Genomic DNA, 20,510 nt, shown 5'->3' on the forward strand with positions numbered 1-20,510 from the left:
CTCAGGCTCCACCCCAAAAACATCCCACTGGTGGCGAAGAGGGACCTAGCAACCCTAGGAGGGGCCCGTCTTGGAGATCTTCTGAAGGTGCTGCAACTCTTCCTTGTTTGCCTGAGCATTTCAGGGAGTCTGAATTGACCGGTATCTTTTAAGGGGTGGGAGAGGAAAGATTTTGGATTTGTTATTTTAATCTGGTTTAATTGGAAATGTTTTAAACTATTAATGTAAGCTGCCTTGAACCACAAGGTAAGGTGGAATGTGAATGTTTTAATAAATAAAATAGAATCATAAAAACACAAATCTGACTCATTTCAGTGTGATTTCAACATGCCTGACTTTTTAAGAATATGGCCTCTGGTAATAACTAGTACAGAGCCAGAAACCCAGCAAAAATGTGAAGGTTAAAGGGGTTTTGTTCGAGAGAACACAAATCAGGAAGTTGTGTTTACCAGGAATAAAGCAATATAAAACCCAACAACACATATAAACTGCAAATCATAAAGCAGAGGCTTTTAATTTCCTTTTAAACGAAAAGAGAGCCTGGATATTCTTTGCCTGAGGCTTATGCTCTTAAATGCTTCAGAGTCATTGCAATTTACTAGCAGCACATTCTGCCTTTTTCTATGACCTTTCCCAGCCTTTTCAATGGCTAAAGAGAAACGCTTAGCAGCATGTTCTGTATTTCTTGAGCTACAGAACAGAGTGCTTGCTTCCTGCCTTTCCAATGACTTCGAGTGCAGAAATGCTCTCTCCCCTTCTATATTCCAAGGGTATGTGATGCTGTAATGATGTAATGTAAACAATATATTATATTTTATGATTTAAACATGAAGGCAAGATGCTCGAAATTAATGAATGGGTTCAATCTCAATGCATTTTTCTGGAGATGAGAATGATGATGAAATTGATTATATAGAGTGATAACAAAACTCAATAATGATTGTTTAAAGTTTAGCAAAATAGCCTGGTGGAAGAGGAAGTCCGTATTTGGTAATACAATGGGAGGCCACTGAGCATGTGCAATAAAACTGTCTCCTGCTCGTTTGGTAGTGTCAAGCTCATTGAAAGTGATTGAAACAGTATAAATACAGGCAGGGAGAGGGCTAGAACTTCAGACCTCTAAGGGAGGCTCAGAAGATGGTATTGGTATGTATGGCTTTACAAATATATTATTCTAGAATGTGAATTAGATACTTTGAACTAAATCAGATTTCTTTAACTGTTATGTTTTAAGTGTTGGATTTTAAAACTGAATAGTATGTAGAACTTGCTTGCTTTACTGGATACATTGTTACTGAATATTAAGACTTTGTAATACTTGCATATACACATATATATACATAATTAAAGGAGTACATCAATAAAAAGACTTACTTTTTAAGTGAGTAAAGTAGTTGAGTCCTGCTTAGTAGGTGACTATCTAAATAAGATAACATACCACTTCTCAGGAAGGGGTCAATTCTAAGAGCATAGTCACTCGAAAGGCACTGACCCGCTTCAGCCTCATCACATTTATTTCATCTCTGCAACCTCTTCTTTTGATTCTTGTCTTCAGACTCCATAGAAACAGTACTCAGGTCCATCTGTTGACTGAGGGACTCACTGACAGCGTTTCCAACCCATTAAATTTCATTTTGCTCAATGCAGTCAGCATGCCGAAGAAAGATGCAATCTGCAGAATTATTCTCTTAGCTAACCGTCACAGTTTCAACTGTTTCAGTCTGGGATTTCCTTAAAAGAAATTGGCAGGCTTTGTAAAATCAAATAGGTTTTTAAATGACAACAGCACAGATATTTTGTAATGAAAGTGGATTAATAATATGGGCATGGGTCCAGACTAGCATTTTTGCAGGCACAAGGAATTGCGCTCAGAGACAGCAATTTTCCTTCCTACAGAACCTCGAAATGCATTTGGAACAGGTTTGGGGAGCATTTTGGGCTGCCACAAGAGGCAAAAAGTGGGGAAATCATATTCTGCAAGTGGAGGTCTTTGTTCCTACAGAAATGCTAGTCAGGAGGACCTAACCCATTAATCGCTTCCATCAAAGATGGTAATATTTTTGTCTCAGCTGTAATATTAAATGAATACAATATTGTAAAAGGAGGTACAAAGGTTGTAACAAAAATCATAATTCATTGTAATAATTGGGAGTGCCGTCTGCGAGTAATAATGTGTATTATGTAAAATCAAATGTATTGTAGCAGCTGTATTATATGAAGCACTGTAAGCTAGGAACTGAAAGTAAGGCAACTGTGACTTCTTCTGGTGGTACAAATAAAGCACAATTGTAACTTTGCATATCGCATTTTATTGTAAACTGCATCAAGCACTTTGGCCAAGAGCTGGTCTCTGCGAAATTTAAAAGAAACAACTTAAGTCTACGCTTTTTAAAATGCTTTCTGGCTAAATGTTGGCACTTGGAAGGCAGATATAGATCCAATTCAGTGAGGTGCTCGTCATTCTTAGGGGCTTGAATACATTTGCATAGAAATCTTTTTTGCTCATAATCTGGTTGTACAATCATATAGAAAATATTTGGTAAAATGCCTTCCCCCCAAGTAGGATGATATGGTATAAAATAATTCCAAGCCAATAACCTACTTTGCCCCATAGACAAGGCAGGCCGTGGTGGATACACCTTCATCTTCTGTAAGGCTTTAACAAGGGCTTGTCACAACACATGTGTTTGTGCCCCTGCATGTGATGTTCCTAGGTTTGCCAGCTCTGGGTTGGGAAATACCTGGATATTTGGGGGTTAGAGCCTGAGGAGAGCAGGGTTTGGGGATGGGAGGGACTTCAATGCCATAGAATCCAACTGCCGAAGCAGCCATTTTCTCCAGGTGAACCGATCTCTATTGGCTGGAGATCAGTTGTAATAGTGGGAGATCTTCAGCTACCACCTGGAGGCTGGCAACCCTAGATGTTCCCCTTTCCAAACCCTGTGCAGAGAGATATGCTTCTAAGTTTAAAGGCTGCAAAGTGGTTTTAATAAGAGAATGAATTACTTTCTTGGAACATTGGCTATGAATTTTTGAAATGTCCAAATATGACTTGATATTGCATATTCCAATGGGTTGACTCATCCATCCCTTTTCTCAACAAGAACATCTTACAGGGAAAATTATGGATCTGAGTGATGGATTAGCATGGAAAGGGCCACTAATTTGAAAAGTGCAGGGGGTGAAAACATATATAAAGCACAGAAAACAATGTTATATATCTTTGCCGGAACAAGTGAAAACATAAATATAAAGTTTAGGACTTTTTTTAAAAGGCAAAATGGAAGCCAGCATTCCCTGGAAGAAATCTAGTAACAGCCCAATGTGGTACACATAAATTTAAAACATTCACTCAAACAAGTAATTGTGAATCACTAGCTGCTGCCCCATTCCCACATTAGATTTAAATCCTGAATTTGCTCCAACTTTTTAAAATCCATGGTGTGGCTCCAACCAATATCCTACCATTCCATTGAGGAAAGTTTGAAGCCTTCTTCCAGCTTCAGGAGCCTGACTACAATGGAAGAACACCTTACAGATTGGGTGGGGGGAGAGTTCTGCAGGCTGGAAGGTTGAATCCACATTCATGAACCTGTTTGTATAATGGTACTGCCAATCACTGCCATATTTTTATGGGACATCTTGAGCTACTATAGTAACCCAATAAAATAACTCATTTTATTTTTAAAAATAAATTACTTTTAATATTTTTTAATTTATTGCAATGTCTTTGCATGTACAGAAATCACTGGTATCTTTTGTTATGTGTGTGGGAAGGTTAGTTATGATTTTGTGTGTGTGTTTTTAAAACAAGTCTTATTTTTCAGGAAACCTGGGGAAAACCATTGTGAAATCTTATATCCTAGTGCTGTTGGCTGGCTCTGTTGTGTGGGTTCTTTGATCCACACAAGGGTCAGTGAAACAGTAGGCAGGGTAGGAAACCTTGTATCTCACTTCCCTCTCCCTGCTGTCCATCCATTTGACAGGTGCCTGAAGGTGCGTTTATATTTTTATAAATGACTTGGATGATGGAATAGAGAGCATGCTAATCAAATTTGCAGATGACACCAAGTTAGGAGGGGTAGTTAATACCCCGGAGGGTAGGGTCAGAGTTCAGCATGACATCGATAGACTGGAGAGCTGGACCATAAGCAATAAAATGGATTTCAATAGGGAGAAGTGTAAAGTACTTCACCTAGGCAGAAACAACACAAGGCACAGGTACAGGATGGGAGATAGTTGGCTTGACAACAGTACATGTGAAAGAGATCTGGGAGTCTTAGTGGACCACAAACTGAACATGAGTCAACAGTGTGATATGGCGGCTAAGAAGGCCAACGCAATTCTGGGCTGCATCAATAGGAGTATTGTGTCTAGATCAAGGGAAGTAATACTACCACTGTATTCTACATTGGTCAGACCTCACTGTGTCCAGTTTTGGGCTTCACAATTTAAGAAGGATGTTGACAAGTTGGAGCGTGTCTAGAGGAGGGCGACCAGAATGGTCAAAGGTCTGGAATCCATGCCTTATGAGGAGAGACTTAGGGAGTTGAGTTTGTTTAGTTTGGAGAAGAGAAGGTTGAGGGGAGACATGATAGCCATGTTTAAATATTTGAAGGGATGTCATGTTGATGAGGGAACTAGCTTGTTCTCTGTTGCTCCAGAGACTAGGACACGGAGTAATGGATTTAAACTAATAGAAAAGCGATTCCACCTAAACATTAGGAAGAACTTTCTCACGGTGAGGGCTGTTCGACAGTGGAATACGCTGCCTCGGAGGGTGGTGTAATCCCCGTCTTTGGAGGTCTTTAAGCAGAGGCTAGATGGCCATCTGTCAGGAGTGCTTTGATTGTGGGATCCTGGATGGCGGGGGGAGGGTTGGGTCACTGGGGATGTGTGGGGGAGGTAGTTGTTAATTTCCTGCATTGTGCAGGGGGTTGGACTAGATGACCCTGGTGGTCCCTTCCAATTCTATGATTCTATGAATCAGAAGACCCCCTCATGGGTATCCCATATAATGTGTCCAAGAATCAATTTTTAAAATTTCATGCGTTTCTTATGTTTAGTTCAGATTCTACTGTTTTAATATTGTCTATTTTTTATGTCTTGGGGGTCTGTATCTTTATATTTCATTGTCTCTAGCTTTCTTCTGTTGGATAACTTGCATTCACAATTGGCTAAAAGAGTGTTCCTGACTTCTGGTATACTTAGACCGAGAATAGAATTATTTTCCCCTCTTCCGACCCATTGTCTTGCTTTTTTTGCAGAATATACAGTGATCAATGAAAACTGTCCAGGAGCTGAATGGAATATCATGTGTCGGGAATGTTGTGAGTATGATCAGATCAAGTGTGTCTGTCCTGGGCGGAAAGAAATTGTGGGTTACACCATTCCCTGCTGCAGGAACGAGGACAACGAGTGTGACTCCTGCCTCATCCACCCAGGTGTGTTGCTGTATTGCCCTGTCCCATCCCAATTCATGCAAGACATGAATTGTGCATGCTTGTGACAGCCATTCCTGTAGCTAGCTTAGTGGAGCATGCAGCTCGTTTTGCCTGCCATACTTTGATGATGAATAGCCTTTTCTCTCCTTGGAGAGGAATGGATGCCAATGCAAATGGTTCACTGTACTGATGAGAGTTAATGCATTTAGCATATTGCCTTTAGCATGTTCCTGTTTCTAGAAATATAACCTCCCACCAGGAGCTGAAAGTTTCCAGGATTTCACCATGCATGGCAGGAAGCTCTCCAGAGGGTAAAGTCATTCTTGGCTTCAGTGCTGGATGGAGATTTTAATTCCTTGGTCTCCGAGGGCTGGTTTGTGCACTGCTTTATTAAACAAGATCGGAAAGGAACTGCTGAGTTCACTCTCAGTAAAAGGATATGAAAAGCTGCAACACGGGGATAAGAAAGGATAAACCAACTGGAAGATTATTGCAATCCAAAGTAGAATCACACACTTCTAAGTCCATTGAAGTAAATGGATTTAGAAAGGTGTAACGCTGCATAGGATTGACCAGTGGATTTAGAAGGGCAAATTTCTGCATAGTATTATACAGTAAATTTCTGTTGGAGATGGGCGCCATCTTTTGATCTTGATTTGAATCCAGTAGCAACATAGACTTGCAACAGCTTCTCACCCACATGGATACGGACTCTGGGGCCAGAGCCTGTAACAAACCAAGATGCCAACTCTGTCCCCGTATTCACTCAGACAACACAATCACCAGACCTAACAACACCAACCTTACCATCTCAGGTTCATTAACTGGTTCATCTTCCAGTGTTATATATACTGTCAAATGTCAGCAATCCCCTTCCACTCTCTACATCTGACAAACGGGTCAGATCCTAAACAAAAGAATAAATGGATATAAAATACCACAACACTAAAAAAAACAGTGGGAGAACATTGTAATCTTCCAGGTTATTCCATTGCTGACCTAAGGGTGGCAGTCCTCAAACAGAGAAGCCTCAAGGGGAGGTTACAACATGATTGCAGAATTTGAGTTCATTCACAAGCTCACAACACTGGACATCCCTCCCAGGGCTGAATAGGGACACAGGATTCTTATTTCACTACTAGATTTGAGTACAATAGCACTTTAGCGATTAACAAGATTTTTGGGGTATACACTTTCGAGAGTCAAAGCTCCCCTTGATTCTCGAAAGCTTGTACCACCCAAATCTTGTTGGTTTCTAAGGTGCTACTGGACTCCAATCTAGCTGTTCTACTGCAGACCGAAATGGCTACCCTCTGAAACTATTCATCTTGGATTTCTGTTCTCCTGTTCTATGTTTACCTAAAGAATATTTAAACCCTCATACCATATATGCAGCAAAAGGAGTCCAATAGCATATTGTGGTCATGTTCTCCTTCAAAGTATAGGCAAGATTATTTAGACACAAGGGAATATTGGTCTGTCTAGATTTGGGATGCACTGTCCTTAGTCATAATCAATCCACGAAGTCAGCCTTTTGTTTTTTTATTCTTGCTGTTTGGTCCAAAAAGTGTGCCTGCCAGCCCTAGTATAGTGGGGTGGTTTCTCCCCCTGTCATACCACTCCACTGAGCAAAGTTTGAAGCTTTCTTCCTGGCTAAGGAACCTTCCTCCAAACTGAGTGGCTCTTCCTCGAGTGGAGGAATTCATCAAGAAGCCTTCCTCCAACATGAGTGACTTTTCCTACAACAGAAGAGCCACTTAAGTTTGAGAAAGTTAGGCTGGACGAAGGCTCCTTGGAGGATAATTGGATCCACCCAAGTATCTCCAGCTTTACTTATCCACAAGTAAGGCAACCCACTATCAGTTGCTCCATGCTGTTAACCCCAAAAGCTTACATTCTGTAACTATAGTATTGCATTTTTCACATAATACTGAGGTATTTGTGTGAACTGCAGGCCCTTCTCTGAGACAGAGATCCAGATTAAGAACATTCAGTCACTACAAATGACATTGGTTTGGACCTGCTTCTATATGCATTTTTAGCCCACTGTGGCTTCATACCTTGGTAAGTTTTGGCATGGATGAAGGCTAACAAGCTGAAACGTAATCCTGACAAAATAGAGGTGCTACTGGTGGGAGGTTGGTCTGACCCAGGAAATGGGTTATTCCCTGTTCTGGGTGGGATTGCACTCTCCCTAAAGGAGCAGGTTTGTAGCATAGGGGTGCTCCTGTTGGATAAACTGGTGTCAGTGGTGGCCAGAGGTGTCTTTCACCAACTTCAGCTGGTGAGCCTGTTCAGCCCTTCCTGAGCAGAAAATATCTTGCCACTGTGGCATATGCCCTGGTAACATCTAGATTAGATTTCTGCAATGCACTTTATGTAGGGCTGCCCTTGATTACTATCTGGAAGCTACAGTCGGTACAGAATGCTGCAGCCAGAGTGCTGACTAGAGTGAGTCACAGGGACCATATCTCCCCCATCTTTTTTCCATCTACACTGGTTTCCAATTTGCTTCTGGCTCAATTCAAGGGGTTACTATTGACCTTTAAAGTCCTATAAAGCCTGGGGCCAGCATACCTTAAGGACCACCTCCTCCCATATGAACCTACCCATACACTCAGGTCATCTTTGGAGGCCCTGCTTTGGTTGTTCCCACCATCTGAAACTAGATGGGTGGCAACCTATGAAAGGGGCTTTCTTGGTTGTGGCACCAAAACTTTTGAACTCCCTCACAGTTCATTCATCTGTCTCCCTTTATTAGTGTCTTTCACCAGTAGGTGAAGACTTTGTTTTGTTTTGTTTGGCATAACCCCAATAGTCATTACTGGCCCTCCTTCTAGTGTTGTTTATGAGTTTAATTGAATTATTTTATCATTTTTAACTGTATTTTAATTGCTTAAATGTATAAATATATGTGCTGCCTTGTGGATCCTGATCAGGTGAAAAAGCAGCATACAAACGTTTTAAATAAATAAATTTAATGGTTGGGACATTTTTTCCCCCTCCAGGTTGCTGGCAGGGTGAAATACACACTAACTAAATGCTAACACAACAGTCAGTCTGATATCGATGAGCCGTAACTTAGCAATAGAGTACTGTGCATGCAAAAGGTCTTAGGTTCAGTCTACAGAACCTCTAGTGACAATGGATCTCTGGATTCAGGAGAACTTGTTCGGAGAACTTGGAGATCCACTGCCAGTCAGAGCATCTAATGCTGTGCTAGAGGGGCCAATAGCCTGATATGCTGATAATGTGGTTTTGTATACGCAGGAATCAGAACCAGCTCTATGATGAGATGCAACAGTGTTCCCAGGCCATGGATTGAGGAGCCTCCACCACCACTCCCTCTCCTCCTCTCCTGTGCATCCATGCTAGACCAGCTAATGCTCCTTCCCTCCTTGCTGCCCCAGGTATCTTTAAGCACAGTGCAGCAAGCAGGACATGTCCAATAAAATTTTCCAAATCCTCATGATTCTATTTAATGATGACTGGAGAACAAAGAGAGAGGAGGAGTGTGGGCTGCTCTGGGCAGAGGTGGTAAGTGGTTGGTGGCGTGCTGGTGTTGAATGACACATATGCACTGTGGTTTCCCAAATAGTTGTTTGAGAAGATCGTTGATGATAAGCATCATTTCCCACCCAAAGATAAAAGAGAGTCTTGTGGCACCTTAAAGGTTAACAAGTTTATTCCAGAATAAACGTTTATGAATCACTGTGCACTTAAAGAGTTGGGCTTCCATTAACCAACTGGGCTATCTTCTTTCAGGCTGCATGATTTTTGAAAACTGCAAGTCTTGCCGCAATGGGTCCTGGGGAGGAACACTAGACAACTTCTACATCAAGGGCATCTACTGCGCAGAATGCAGAGCAGGCTGGTACGGTGGGGATTGCATGAGTGAGTATTGCCGGTGGTAGCTTTATTGTTGGGGAAGGAGGGAAAATGGCATGGAAGGGGGCAGAGGAATTATTGAGCGAGTTCCAAAGAGTTGCCCTCCCAGAACAAGACCCAGGCTATGGACAAGGGGCTGCAAGCATTAATTAGAATACCCGTTAAGGTGTAGAACTATGTATGTGTTCATTTATTTATTGCTGTCAAGTCACAGCTGACTTATGGTGCCCCCTGGTGGGACTTTCAAGGCAAGATACATTCAGAGGTATTTTGCCATTGCCTGCCCCCACGTCACAACCCTGGTATTCCATGGAGGTCTTGCATCCAAATACTAGTCAGGGCTGAACCTGCTTAGTTTCTGAGATCTGACAAGATCAGGCTAGCCTGGGGCTATCCATGTTAGGGAGCTGTTTATATACATTATATTTTATTTACATTTGCATTTTAATTTTTTGTGAGTTGCTTTGGGAGCCAGTTCTTGGCTGAATGGGATAAAAATGCAACTAATAGCATGTTCCTATTCCATGATATTTCATATATAAAATGTGACAACAAATATAAAACGTGACAACAAAAAGCTCTCCGAAATTCTTAACAGTGGCGAAAACAGGATTATATTTCTAGACTTGAATTGCACACATACATAAATGAGTAGGGTTACAGTTATAATTTTGGATTCTTGAGAGTCAGAAGAGTCTATTTCTGATCCAATGTATTCTTGTACATACTCTATTGGGATGAATTTCCTAAGGAAATAGGGTTACCATCCTTGAGAGCCAGTGTGGTATAGCAGTTAAGAGTGTCGAACTAGTATCTTGGAGACTTGGGTTTGAATCCCCAATCGTGCTGTAAGCAGCCGTATCCCTCCTGCTAAAAGGTGCCATGAAGACACAGGGACCAATGGCTGGCAAAGAGCAGAACACTGCTCCACTCAGAGATTATTGGGATCCATCTTGTGTGTCTAACTTGGGCAGGAAGATAATTGACAGCTGTGCATTTTCCCATGTCCTAAAAGTGTGCCAGGCTAGACAATGGAATGAGCTAATCTCCATTGCTTCACCTTAAGTTGATTTAATCAGCGCTCCAAGCTAACCATTAACTATCTTAGCTGCACCCATCCTGGGCAATAAATCAGCCCAGGCATTCTTCTGCATCCTGATGACTCATCAATAGGGTTGGGCATATCGATAAACTCGAACCAAAAATAAATCCGAAATTAGCCGTTTTGGTAAAATTTGGGTTTACCGAATGCAAAAACCTGGGGATAAAGCCGAAGATTCCCTCACCCACATGGATGAGCAATCTCTTTAACATGAGCTGCCTTGGTCATGACTTCGGCTGGCTTCCATATTGTTTCCCCACACTGTGACCATCTCTTGGAATCTGTTTTTTCATGACCACAATAAAGAACATTTTCACAGGATGTCATTTGCCACCAAAAGAAATGTTTTCTGTGCCTTATTTCTCTTGTATTTAAGCCTTTCCCCTCTGTATGGGAGCTCATTTGCATGGACATCATACAAAGCGACCCAGAAACGAAGGTAGAGCCCAGACTTTGAGGCTCCAGCCTGGAATCACCTCTTTCTGCCAGTCCTCGGCAATGCTGAACTTTTCAACCTGATGGACAGCTCGGGTTGCACAATTTAAATGCCTGCAGGATGAGGACGACCCTTTTGCAGGCCCATACAATTGAACTCCCTATCCCAAAGTTCATCAAACTTTGGTGACCGTCGAAGGAGAGTCCCTTGCAGCCACACTGCAAATTTGGGGGCTCTACCTTCACAACCCCACCCCCAGGAGCTTAAAAAAATCCCCATTGACTATAATGGACCCGAATTTTTCAGTAAACCCAAAAATAAGTTGAACACCCATATTTACCAGTATGGGTATTTGGCTTATTTTGGGTTTACCAAAAAAAATCAGGCCGAAAAAATCTGAACCCGAAATTTACCAGAAAAAACTTTTTTTGCACAACCCTACTCATCAACTCTTTCCTGTCTTTTTGTTCAGACCCCAGAAAAGCAATCAATTCTTTGTCTCTGGCTGGTTTTCCTGCCAGCTTACTTCATACTGCCTTAGGACTCATTTTGAGGTATAAATATTAGTCCGGACTCCTTTGGCCATTCATAGTATGTGTGTGTGTGTGTGTTGGATCCGTTCATACACCCTCACTTGTGAATGGGCTCCTTTTTCTTTGCTCCTGAAAACGATGGCTGTTTTCCCCCTCAATGCTGCCTTCTCTGGACCTCCTCAGGAATGGTAAATATTGCACGTCCCTGAGCTATTCCAATTTTCTACCCTTGTTTCCTTAGCTCTTGTATGATTTGTGTGTGTTTACTTAGTGCTTGAAAGTATACTCTTTACTATTATTGTTTTCAATAAAACCCCTTTTTTATTTTACAACTAGCTGTCTATTTAAGAGTTTTCCCCAGGATTAATCCTGGTATACATAGATTAAAAAGATCCCAGTTACCAGCCTCTTCCTCTGTCTCGTTGCTGGTTCCCCCAACTAAAGTGGAGACTGCATATTTCGGGCAACAGCACCATGGAAACTCACTGGGTGATGTCAGACCAGTCACACTATCTTAGCCTAACCTACCTCACCGTGTTGTTATGAGGATAAAAGGGAGGAGATGGGAATGATGTAAGCTGCTTTGGGTCCCCATTGGGGAGAAAGGCAGGGTATGAATGAATTTTTTAAGAATAGAATTGCAACTGATCTCTATAATATCAGTACCCCTGGTGGAAATAGCAGTTTTGGAGGGTGGGAGGGTGGGAACTTTGGCTCCAAAAGGCTTCAATGAAGACATTGACTGGCTTTGTCTTTAAGGGACTTTTTCAAACTTTACAACATTGTGATCTACTTGTAAAATCCCTTGGCTTGAGTGCACAGGATCAGTTGTAACTAACTTCTCATAGAGATACAGGGTGATTGCATCACCCATTTACAGATGTGCTGAGTCATAGAGCTTGCATCACCTTTTTAACATTATTTAAGTGGGATAGGATCACCAGTTTGACACTGCTCTACTAGGTTGATACCTGCACACATAGTATATGAGAGACATATACTAACCAGGTATGTGTTTATATATTGGTATATTTAATATACATAGTAAAGTAATTATTCAAGTTAGATTAATAATGAACCGAGGTTTCCAATTTGTTTAATCATGTTTTACAGTATTACAACTAGAACCAATCTGACCAGCTGTTTGAGTAATTGGTAATAGATTTTGTAAGTATCTTTCAAACATCTCTTTCAAAGACTTACAGAATGGGCTCTTAAATAGATAGAAACGAACCCATTATTAGTCTATCTTTTCAGACAACCTATACACATGCCTGTTTGGTTTTGAACTGTTTGTTTATGTATGTATGTATGTATGTATGTATGTATTTATTTATTTCTGTAAATGTGTGCAGGCTAACGTGGGTTTTTAACTAACCACTGATGAAGGCCCAATAGGCCGAAATGCGTTTGGTTGTGGTTACAGATGTCAACCTTAGGATATGCCATTGGGCTATTTTAATGTTTTTAAAATATTTTTAACCTTTTTAACCTTTACATAGCGCTTCCAATAAATTATATTTGGAGTATTTATATACATATATGGATATATTTTTTCCTTTTACCCAACCTCGGGTACCCAACTTTACAAGGAAACCATCCTGCACGGGAACTCCTTGTGTGCTTTCGAAAGTGCCTGCTAAATTCTGGTTTGAGAGCAGGGCAGGTTGAGTTAATAAGGCACAGAGATATTGTTGGTTATAAAAACACCCTTGTTTAACTTAGCATTAACTCTCATTTTCAAACACAGTAACTGAATCAGGCACAGAATTTCATATCCGCAGAACTGTAATCTTTATGTAATCTGACTTCTAAGCTTTATGACATAAGAGTGCTTCTCCGGTGAGCAAAAAGGTCACACAGGAAGGGCTTGTATCTATTACAATCTCTGACATCAGTATGTAGTTACTTCTGGATGCTCATTCCAGAGGCTTGGAGCCTTACCAGATACAATGGAGCCTTACCAGATGCTAAACACAGTGTATTTGAACTATCGCCGTATAATCCAGACATCATCATCCAAACAAGCATTTCTTTCATGGGAATTGCACTTTCATAGTTGTCAAATTGCAGCCCTGTTGCTGGGAAAGTGACAAGGGAAAAAACTCGAGTGAATAACACTTCCTCTGTCATTTCTGAGAAAGGAGAGGCATTTTTCTTCAGCAAGGGGCCTGCCTGCTACACACTGAAGAGCTCACCTCTTACTACTAGGGAATGAATGTATTTCTCCTCCTTTCTGTGAGATTCAGAAAAAGGTTTCTTGCAGCCCCAGCAAAGTATCTGAAACCACTCACAGATTCTTGCCCCAACATGTGGCTGTGGGCTAGCAGGAAAACTGGATGGTTCCCATGACTTCCCTGCTGAGTACATAATTTACCTGTTTGCTGTAAAATTGTACCAATGTCAGTGTCTCACGGTTTCAGACTGCTTTTACCATTTTTGCCTTCCCTCCACTTTCTTCAGAGGCTGTGTGCTCCTCCTCTCTAGCACTTGAGTGCATGTTTCCTATAATATGAAAAACCAACTGTTCCCTCCACCTCCACCACTATTCTATAGCTAAGCTATCTGTGAAATGGGGATGGGGGATGTTGCTTGATGTTTGTAATGTGCTAAGAGAAAGTAGGGTTGTGCCGCCATGGAACAAAGACTAGGGCTTTCTGGGAAAGCCCTAGATTTCTCCTTACCACATTGCAATAGCTGCTGCAAAAATATTTTTCAGTAGGTAGAGTTGTCAGGCCTTTTGCTATGGCTTTATCTCTATCATTTTACCATAACGTTTCCAGCAATTCCTAGAGCTACCCATTGTAGTGATGTAGTGACATCTGTGATGTTACTGGCCTTGCATGCCTCTCCATGTCACCGCCCACCGAACCCTCCTACATTTAGGTCCAGAATCAGTTATGGATGTAGTAACAGTAAAATTACTGCATTTATTAGAGTACAATGAATAAACAACTGAACAGGCCACAACCAAGCTCAACTGCTCTAGTTCTTCCCAAGTGCAAGGCATGAGACAACGAGCCTTAAAGTGACAGCACTAATATTTTACAGTTCTGCTAAGCACTTGACAGATTATGGCTGGATGTAATCTTGGCTGTTGCTGTCCTCTATATTAAGTTTTCCTGGGGCAAAATGTGTGCCTCTCTTTTTTTACTCCCAGAACTTCTTGTACAATATTTTTTTGCATCTCATAATGTCTTGGTGCTCCTTGTGAATAGAGAACAGAGTCCAATTTTAAACAGTTGTGGGCCAACTGAAAAACTAAAATAGCAAGCCGGCAAGAAGGACAGTTATATAGCTGTCCCACATTCCTTGCAATTCATATTTTACTATTTATTGCAGTGCTTCAATCCCTCCAGGAGGTGGTGCTCAGAAGCACTTCCAAAGGAAGATGAGAAAAACACATTTCTTTAAAAAAAAGTTTGATTCCTATCATTATTTCAAAAAAGTTTGATTCCTATCATTATTTTGTTCAACAGGAAATCACAGCATTAAAATTAAATATCCAAAGCCACAAGGCAAAAAATGTTCACAAAAAAAGCATCATAGCTTCATTTTGGGACTTTCATGAAAGATGCAATCGTAGAATAGTTGACACGTTCTTGATGGCCAGAACAGAGGGGGAAATGACCCAACCTCGAAACCAAGTTGGGTACTCAAAACGTTGGGTGAAATAAAATCAAATTAAACAATGAAATATATTTATTACTAAGTGCTCATGCAATCATATATTAAAAACAAGGACACCATTAGTGTAGATAAGAACCATATTAAGTGAAGATTTCTCTCATCGCTATTTCTTTGCTGGAGGAAGTTTCTCTTTTCAGTTCTGCCTCTACTGCAGCTAGAAAATACATCGAACCTCTAGTGATAAAAAGGGGCGCCAGGAAGAAAATCTGTTATTATTCCTCAAGTCCAATTAAGCCAAATGACTTGGCCAGAAGCCAGTTTTGCACCACTGATTTCAATGGAAATAAATCCACTAAAATCCCAGCCTTCTATCTCAATTTGGCTGAAAACCAATCTGTGTATCAATCTCTTATAAATCTGCTTTTGCTTACAGTATTTTGCACCTTATTATTTTAAATGATGGGGGAAAGTGTGAAGAATTATACTTTTATTCTTTTATTTCATTTCATTTACTTATATGGCTTGTTTTGTTTTTAATCCCACCTTCCTGTCTTGCAAATGGCACACAAGGTGACTCACAGCATAACTAAAACTAAACCCTTTTACAATTAGAACATTTGTTTCCCCCTTTTGCTGTTAGAGTTATCCATTTTCTCTTCCTCTTTTGACCTTAGTCTTCTATGCATGGCTGTTTTACTCACCGTCACCCCTCCGACGACTTCGGGCCTTTGTTTTGATTATGCATGCCGTTTCCGACCGTCAGAGGTCGCCTCGCTCTCCCCCTGTGTTTCCCCGCATTTTGCCCACGTTTTCAGAGACCTGTTTTATCTCGAATTTGAAAACACGGGCAAAACATGGGGAAATGCAGGGAGAGAGTGAGGTGACCTCTGACTGTCGGAAATGGCATGCATAATAAAAAACAACGACCCAAGGTCATCGGAGGGCTGCCCACGAGGGAAACCGCCATGAGTAAAAGGCCATGACCTCCTAAATTTCCAGGATTTAACAATCTCTGTGAGAAAGGCAGAGTTGCTAAAGTGGCTAAGTAAGGGCCTAATGTGTCCTGCTCAGCTGCCATCTTATTTGTGAGAATACTATTAATAGCAGCCAGACACAAAAATTAGGACGGTGGAACTTTTCCTGCCTTGAAAAGTAGTGGCAAAGTTTTGGGTGTTAATGAAATGACAAATGGAACAGGAGACTGGATCTTTAATGGAAAGACCTTAGCCAGGTGGTCCCACAATTGCCTGCAAGGAAACCTGAACAGTTATCCTGAGTAGTGCTAGATTGGGCCTGGGCCTACAGAAGTGGGAAGGTTCATGGAGCCTCTCGGGAGAAGAAAACATTGTAAAGTCACTCATCTGAAATATGTATGTACATAGGGTTGCCAACTCTCTTGAGAAAAAAAATGCCCTGTCCCTTTAATACAGCCTTAATGGGATATAATTTAGTTCCATATTTGGACGCTCTTGCGTGCTAGATACGTTTCTCCTTATGTTCCACTACAGCAGCTTCACTCATCCGAGCAGGGCCTTCTGCAGATGCTACCCTGTCAATAGGCAAGATCAACAACTACCCATACATATGAGTTCTGTGTAGAGGCCCCCACCTTGTGGAATGGCTTGCCTGATGAGTAGGGTTGCCAGGTCCCTCTTCGCCACCAGTGGGAGGTTTTTGGGGCGGAGCCTGAGGAGGGCAGGGTTTGGGGAAGGGGAGGGACTTCAATGCCATAGAGTCCAATTGCCAAAGCAGCCATTTTCTCCAGGTGAACTGATCTCTATCGGCTGGAGATCAGTTGTACTAGCAGGAGATCTCCAGCTAGTACCTGGAGGTTGGCAGCCCTACTGATGAGGTCAGGAAGGCTCCCACTCTCCTTGCATTTTGCAAACTATGCAAAGCTGAATTATTCACAAGAGCATTTTTACAAAGGCAATAGGTCTATGCCCCGACCTGGATAGCCCAGGCTAGCTTGATCTCATCAGATCTCAGAAGCTAAGCAGGATCGACACTGGCAAGTATTTGGATGCGAGACCTCCAAGGAATACCAGGGTTGTGACATGGAGGTAGGTAATGGCAAACCACCTCTGAACATCTCTTGCCTTGAAACCCCACCAGGGGTCACCGTAAGTCAGATGTGACTTGGCAGCAAACAAAATATAGAGCTTTATAGTAATCTCTTTAAGGAAAGAGATTGCAGACCATACTACTGTGTTTAGCACATATTATCTGTTGCTATATGAATTATCCTATTGTGTAATACCTTCATAATTTAATATGGCATGTTAATGCTTATGCTTTGTTTCATCTTTGTTCTGGATTTTTACTTGGTTTTAATTTCTGCCATCCTAATCCTATATATTGCTTCCTGGATGTCCCATCCTATTGACAGCATTGACATGCTGTGTAATCCTCCTTGAGACTCCATGAGAAAGGCAGACTATAAATAATGTAAATAAATACATAAAGCTGTTGAGGGGAGAAATTTTAAGTTCCAGTGTTTAATATTATCCTGTAGGGTTTTTTTTCCCTTCAATTGGAAAAAAGTATACCTGCAGAGAGATCTGAGACCTCTAACCAGACTTCAGTTTGTTTACAACTTCCTAGTGGTATTAGTTGCTCAACATTTTTTTCTGTTCTACCGATTTGCTAGAGGAACTCCACATACAGACATGTGGAACAGTGTTTAGAGGACATTTCAGGACTTGAAGTAATTCTAAGGAAAAAGTGGCACCAGTGTAAACACTTAGTGTGGGTTACCGCCTTAGAAAGGATCCAGTTTTTGGCCTCAAATAAGAATTTTTATGTGTCCCAGAAAAGTTTTGCCTCCTTTTCAGACACAAAAGGAACAGTGATGCTGACAATCTTCCAAATGGATTCTTTTCTTTCTCTCCCCCACCCCCCCAACAATGCAGGATTTGCCAGGATTAGCATTTGGAGTGTAAATTATTCTTGAGAACCTTCCAGCTCTCTCTCTCACTCTCTTTCTCTCTATGTATAAGAGTTAAAATATCTTTTTAATTGGAAGCTGGTGAAGCTGGTTATCTGATAACTTCCTTAGAAGGGTATCTGAGCATTACGTAAACCTCTCGTGGTTGAACTCAAGGTAGAAGAAATGAAGATCACATCTGACCCTTGACATGCTTCATGCAAAGAAAGTTTGAGGCAAATATGAGCCTGTTTTTGGAGGCTCCCTTTGAATGTCTCTCTCTTTAGCCTTTGGACCACCTGCCTTGTTGGCCAGTCCTATTTCCTTGGCAAGAATGTGACGAAAGTTCAGACTGTACTGTTCTCCAGAGAAAGGTGCATTCAGTATTCCCTGCACGCCGCCATCTCTTTGCACCAGTTCTTTCCCATCAAAAGCAATAGCAACAAAGGAGCCTCAAAAGCCCCCTTGTCACGAAAGGGGAATGTTCTCTGAGGTGATTCAAGGATCTTGTCAAGCCTTCTGAAGGTTTCCTGCAGCTTTGTCTCAGGTTGTTTTGAGGTAGGAGCCAGAAACAGTGCTAGGTTCCTCTCTTCAGTGTGGGAAGCCGCATTATCATGTACATTGCAGCGGATCCTGGCAGCCATGGGGGCAAAGTAATTAATTCTCCAGCCTTTCACATCAGGAGGAACCAACAAGCTCCGTGGAATGAAACACTTATGATGGACTCTTGGGAGCTTGTTTTCTGTTTCATGAGAGTGCACTTAATTGAGGGTAATTGAGGGTAAACTGACAAAGGGAATGGTATTAGAATGGAGAAGTGTTAACACTATAGTGTCTTGCAGTAAACAGAGGATACCAAGTTTTGCACGTTCCTGAATGTCGCACGCAGTCATCAGTTTTGTGGTGCATAAGCAGAAACCAAAAGCCACCCCTATGTATAGGAACAAACTAGTTACCACTAGAGAGCCTGCCCTTAAGAGAGCTTGCCCTACAGCCTTGAAAACTGGCTGGCATATGCCTTGAAGGGGTTTGGAGCTAGGCCTGAGCCTGTGCTGCTGCTGTTTTTATTACATTTTTATCTTTGCCTTCTTCCAAGGACCGCAAAGCAGTGTAGTTGATTCTCCCATTCTCCATTTGATCCTTCCAATAGTCCCGTGAGGTGGGTTAGGCTGAGAAAGGCAGTGTCTGCCCTAAGGTCACCTGGTGAGTTTCAAGGCAGAGGGGGGCTTTGAACCTGGGTCTTTCCATCATGATGCTCTGCTTGCTTCACCACCTGCCCAGGCCCCTATATTTTAATGTGTACCAATGTTGGAGGACTGATTCTGTACAAGATCAATATAATGTGCACACCCAGTACTGGCTGAGACAGAAAATTCAAATTACACTTCCTCTCAATCGACTACCATGCATAGGGTTGCCAGCTTTGGGTTGGAAAATACCTGGAGATTTTGGGGGTGGAGCCTGAGGAGGGTGGGGTTTGGGGAGAGGAGGGACTTCAATGGGGTATAAAGCCATAGAGACCACATTCCAAAGCAGCCCTTTTCTCCAGGTGAACTGATCTCGGTTGCCTGGAGATCAGATGTAATAGCAGGCATCTCCAGCCACAACCTGGAGGTTGGCAACCTTAGCCATGCCCCAGGAAATTCTCATGCTCAAACTTCATTGGAATAAATGGAAGCTGTGCAAGTGTGTGTGATAATCTGGCCAACAAGTGCCAAAATAGTGACCTGAGTAATGTGTAGTACTGGAAACAGAACTTCTGACTCACTGCAAGGCCCACTAGCCAGCCAGGGGCTTGATACCTCTCAGGCTCCCTCCACCATGGCTGCCATATTTTTCCGGTCTCAAGCAGGAAATGTACCAAGCACCTGGTAGAATGCCCCACATGGCTGGTGATCTGAATTCACGTTAGAGAGACTGAGAGTCTGACGTCATGTGTTGCTCTTTTGTCAGGAACATGCCAACCCCCTTGCCTTTTATACTTCAGCCTGTAAATGCTAAAGCTGATTCTATTTATGGATCTTAATGGACTTCTTTCCCTTCCTCCTCTTTCAGGATGTGGGCAGGTTCTTCAGGCATCAAAGGGGCAAATTTTGTTGGAGAGCTATCCCCTGAATGCTCACTGTGAATGGATTATACATGCCAAGCCTGGCTTTGTTGTTGAGTTAAGGTTGGTGGAAAAGGCTTATTAGTAGATTAAATTGTTTATTTTCTTGCATGTCACATGGCATAGTACATACATTCCATCCTGAGTGCAAAGTACTTTCTTGGTATCCGCAACATAAATCTGAACATATACAGCATCTAAAAGTTATTCTCTTTTTGTAACATATTAAGACATTCACATATGACGCCTTGGAAATAGTCAGAAAGAAATGTATGTGCATAGCTCCATCAAAGGCTGAATTCCCACCGATCAGCTGTTTAAGAGGAAAAGCAGGGAGCTGGATTCAATCCACCTCCACTCCCCTTTCCTCAATATTCTGCTGCACACAGCAGGAATCTGGCTTTTTAAACGAGGCTATCTGTGCACACCAGTTTGTGTGCAAAT

General features: G+C 41.8%; 1 protein-coding gene across 1 annotated transcript in view; it reads left to right on the forward strand.

Moving 5' to 3' along the window:
* PAMR1 (peptidase domain containing associated with muscle regeneration 1) overlaps positions 1-20,510 on the forward strand; it is an 81,444-nt gene that overhangs the window by 14,040 nt on the left and 46,894 nt on the right. The window contains exons 2-4 of the mRNA XM_056851182.1: positions 5,268-5,444; positions 9,210-9,338; positions 20,015-20,129. Coding sequence (XP_056707160.1) covers positions 5,315-5,444; positions 9,210-9,338; positions 20,015-20,129 — 374 coding nt within the window. The 5' untranslated portion in view covers positions 5,268-5,314. The remainder of the gene's footprint in view (positions 1-5,267; positions 5,445-9,209; positions 9,339-20,014; positions 20,130-20,510) is intronic.

Source organism: Euleptes europaea, chromosome 6, assembly GCF_029931775.1.
Source record: "Euleptes europaea isolate rEulEur1 chromosome 6, rEulEur1.hap1, whole genome shotgun sequence".
NCBI lineage: Eukaryota > Metazoa > Chordata > Lepidosauria > Squamata > Sphaerodactylidae > Euleptes > Euleptes europaea.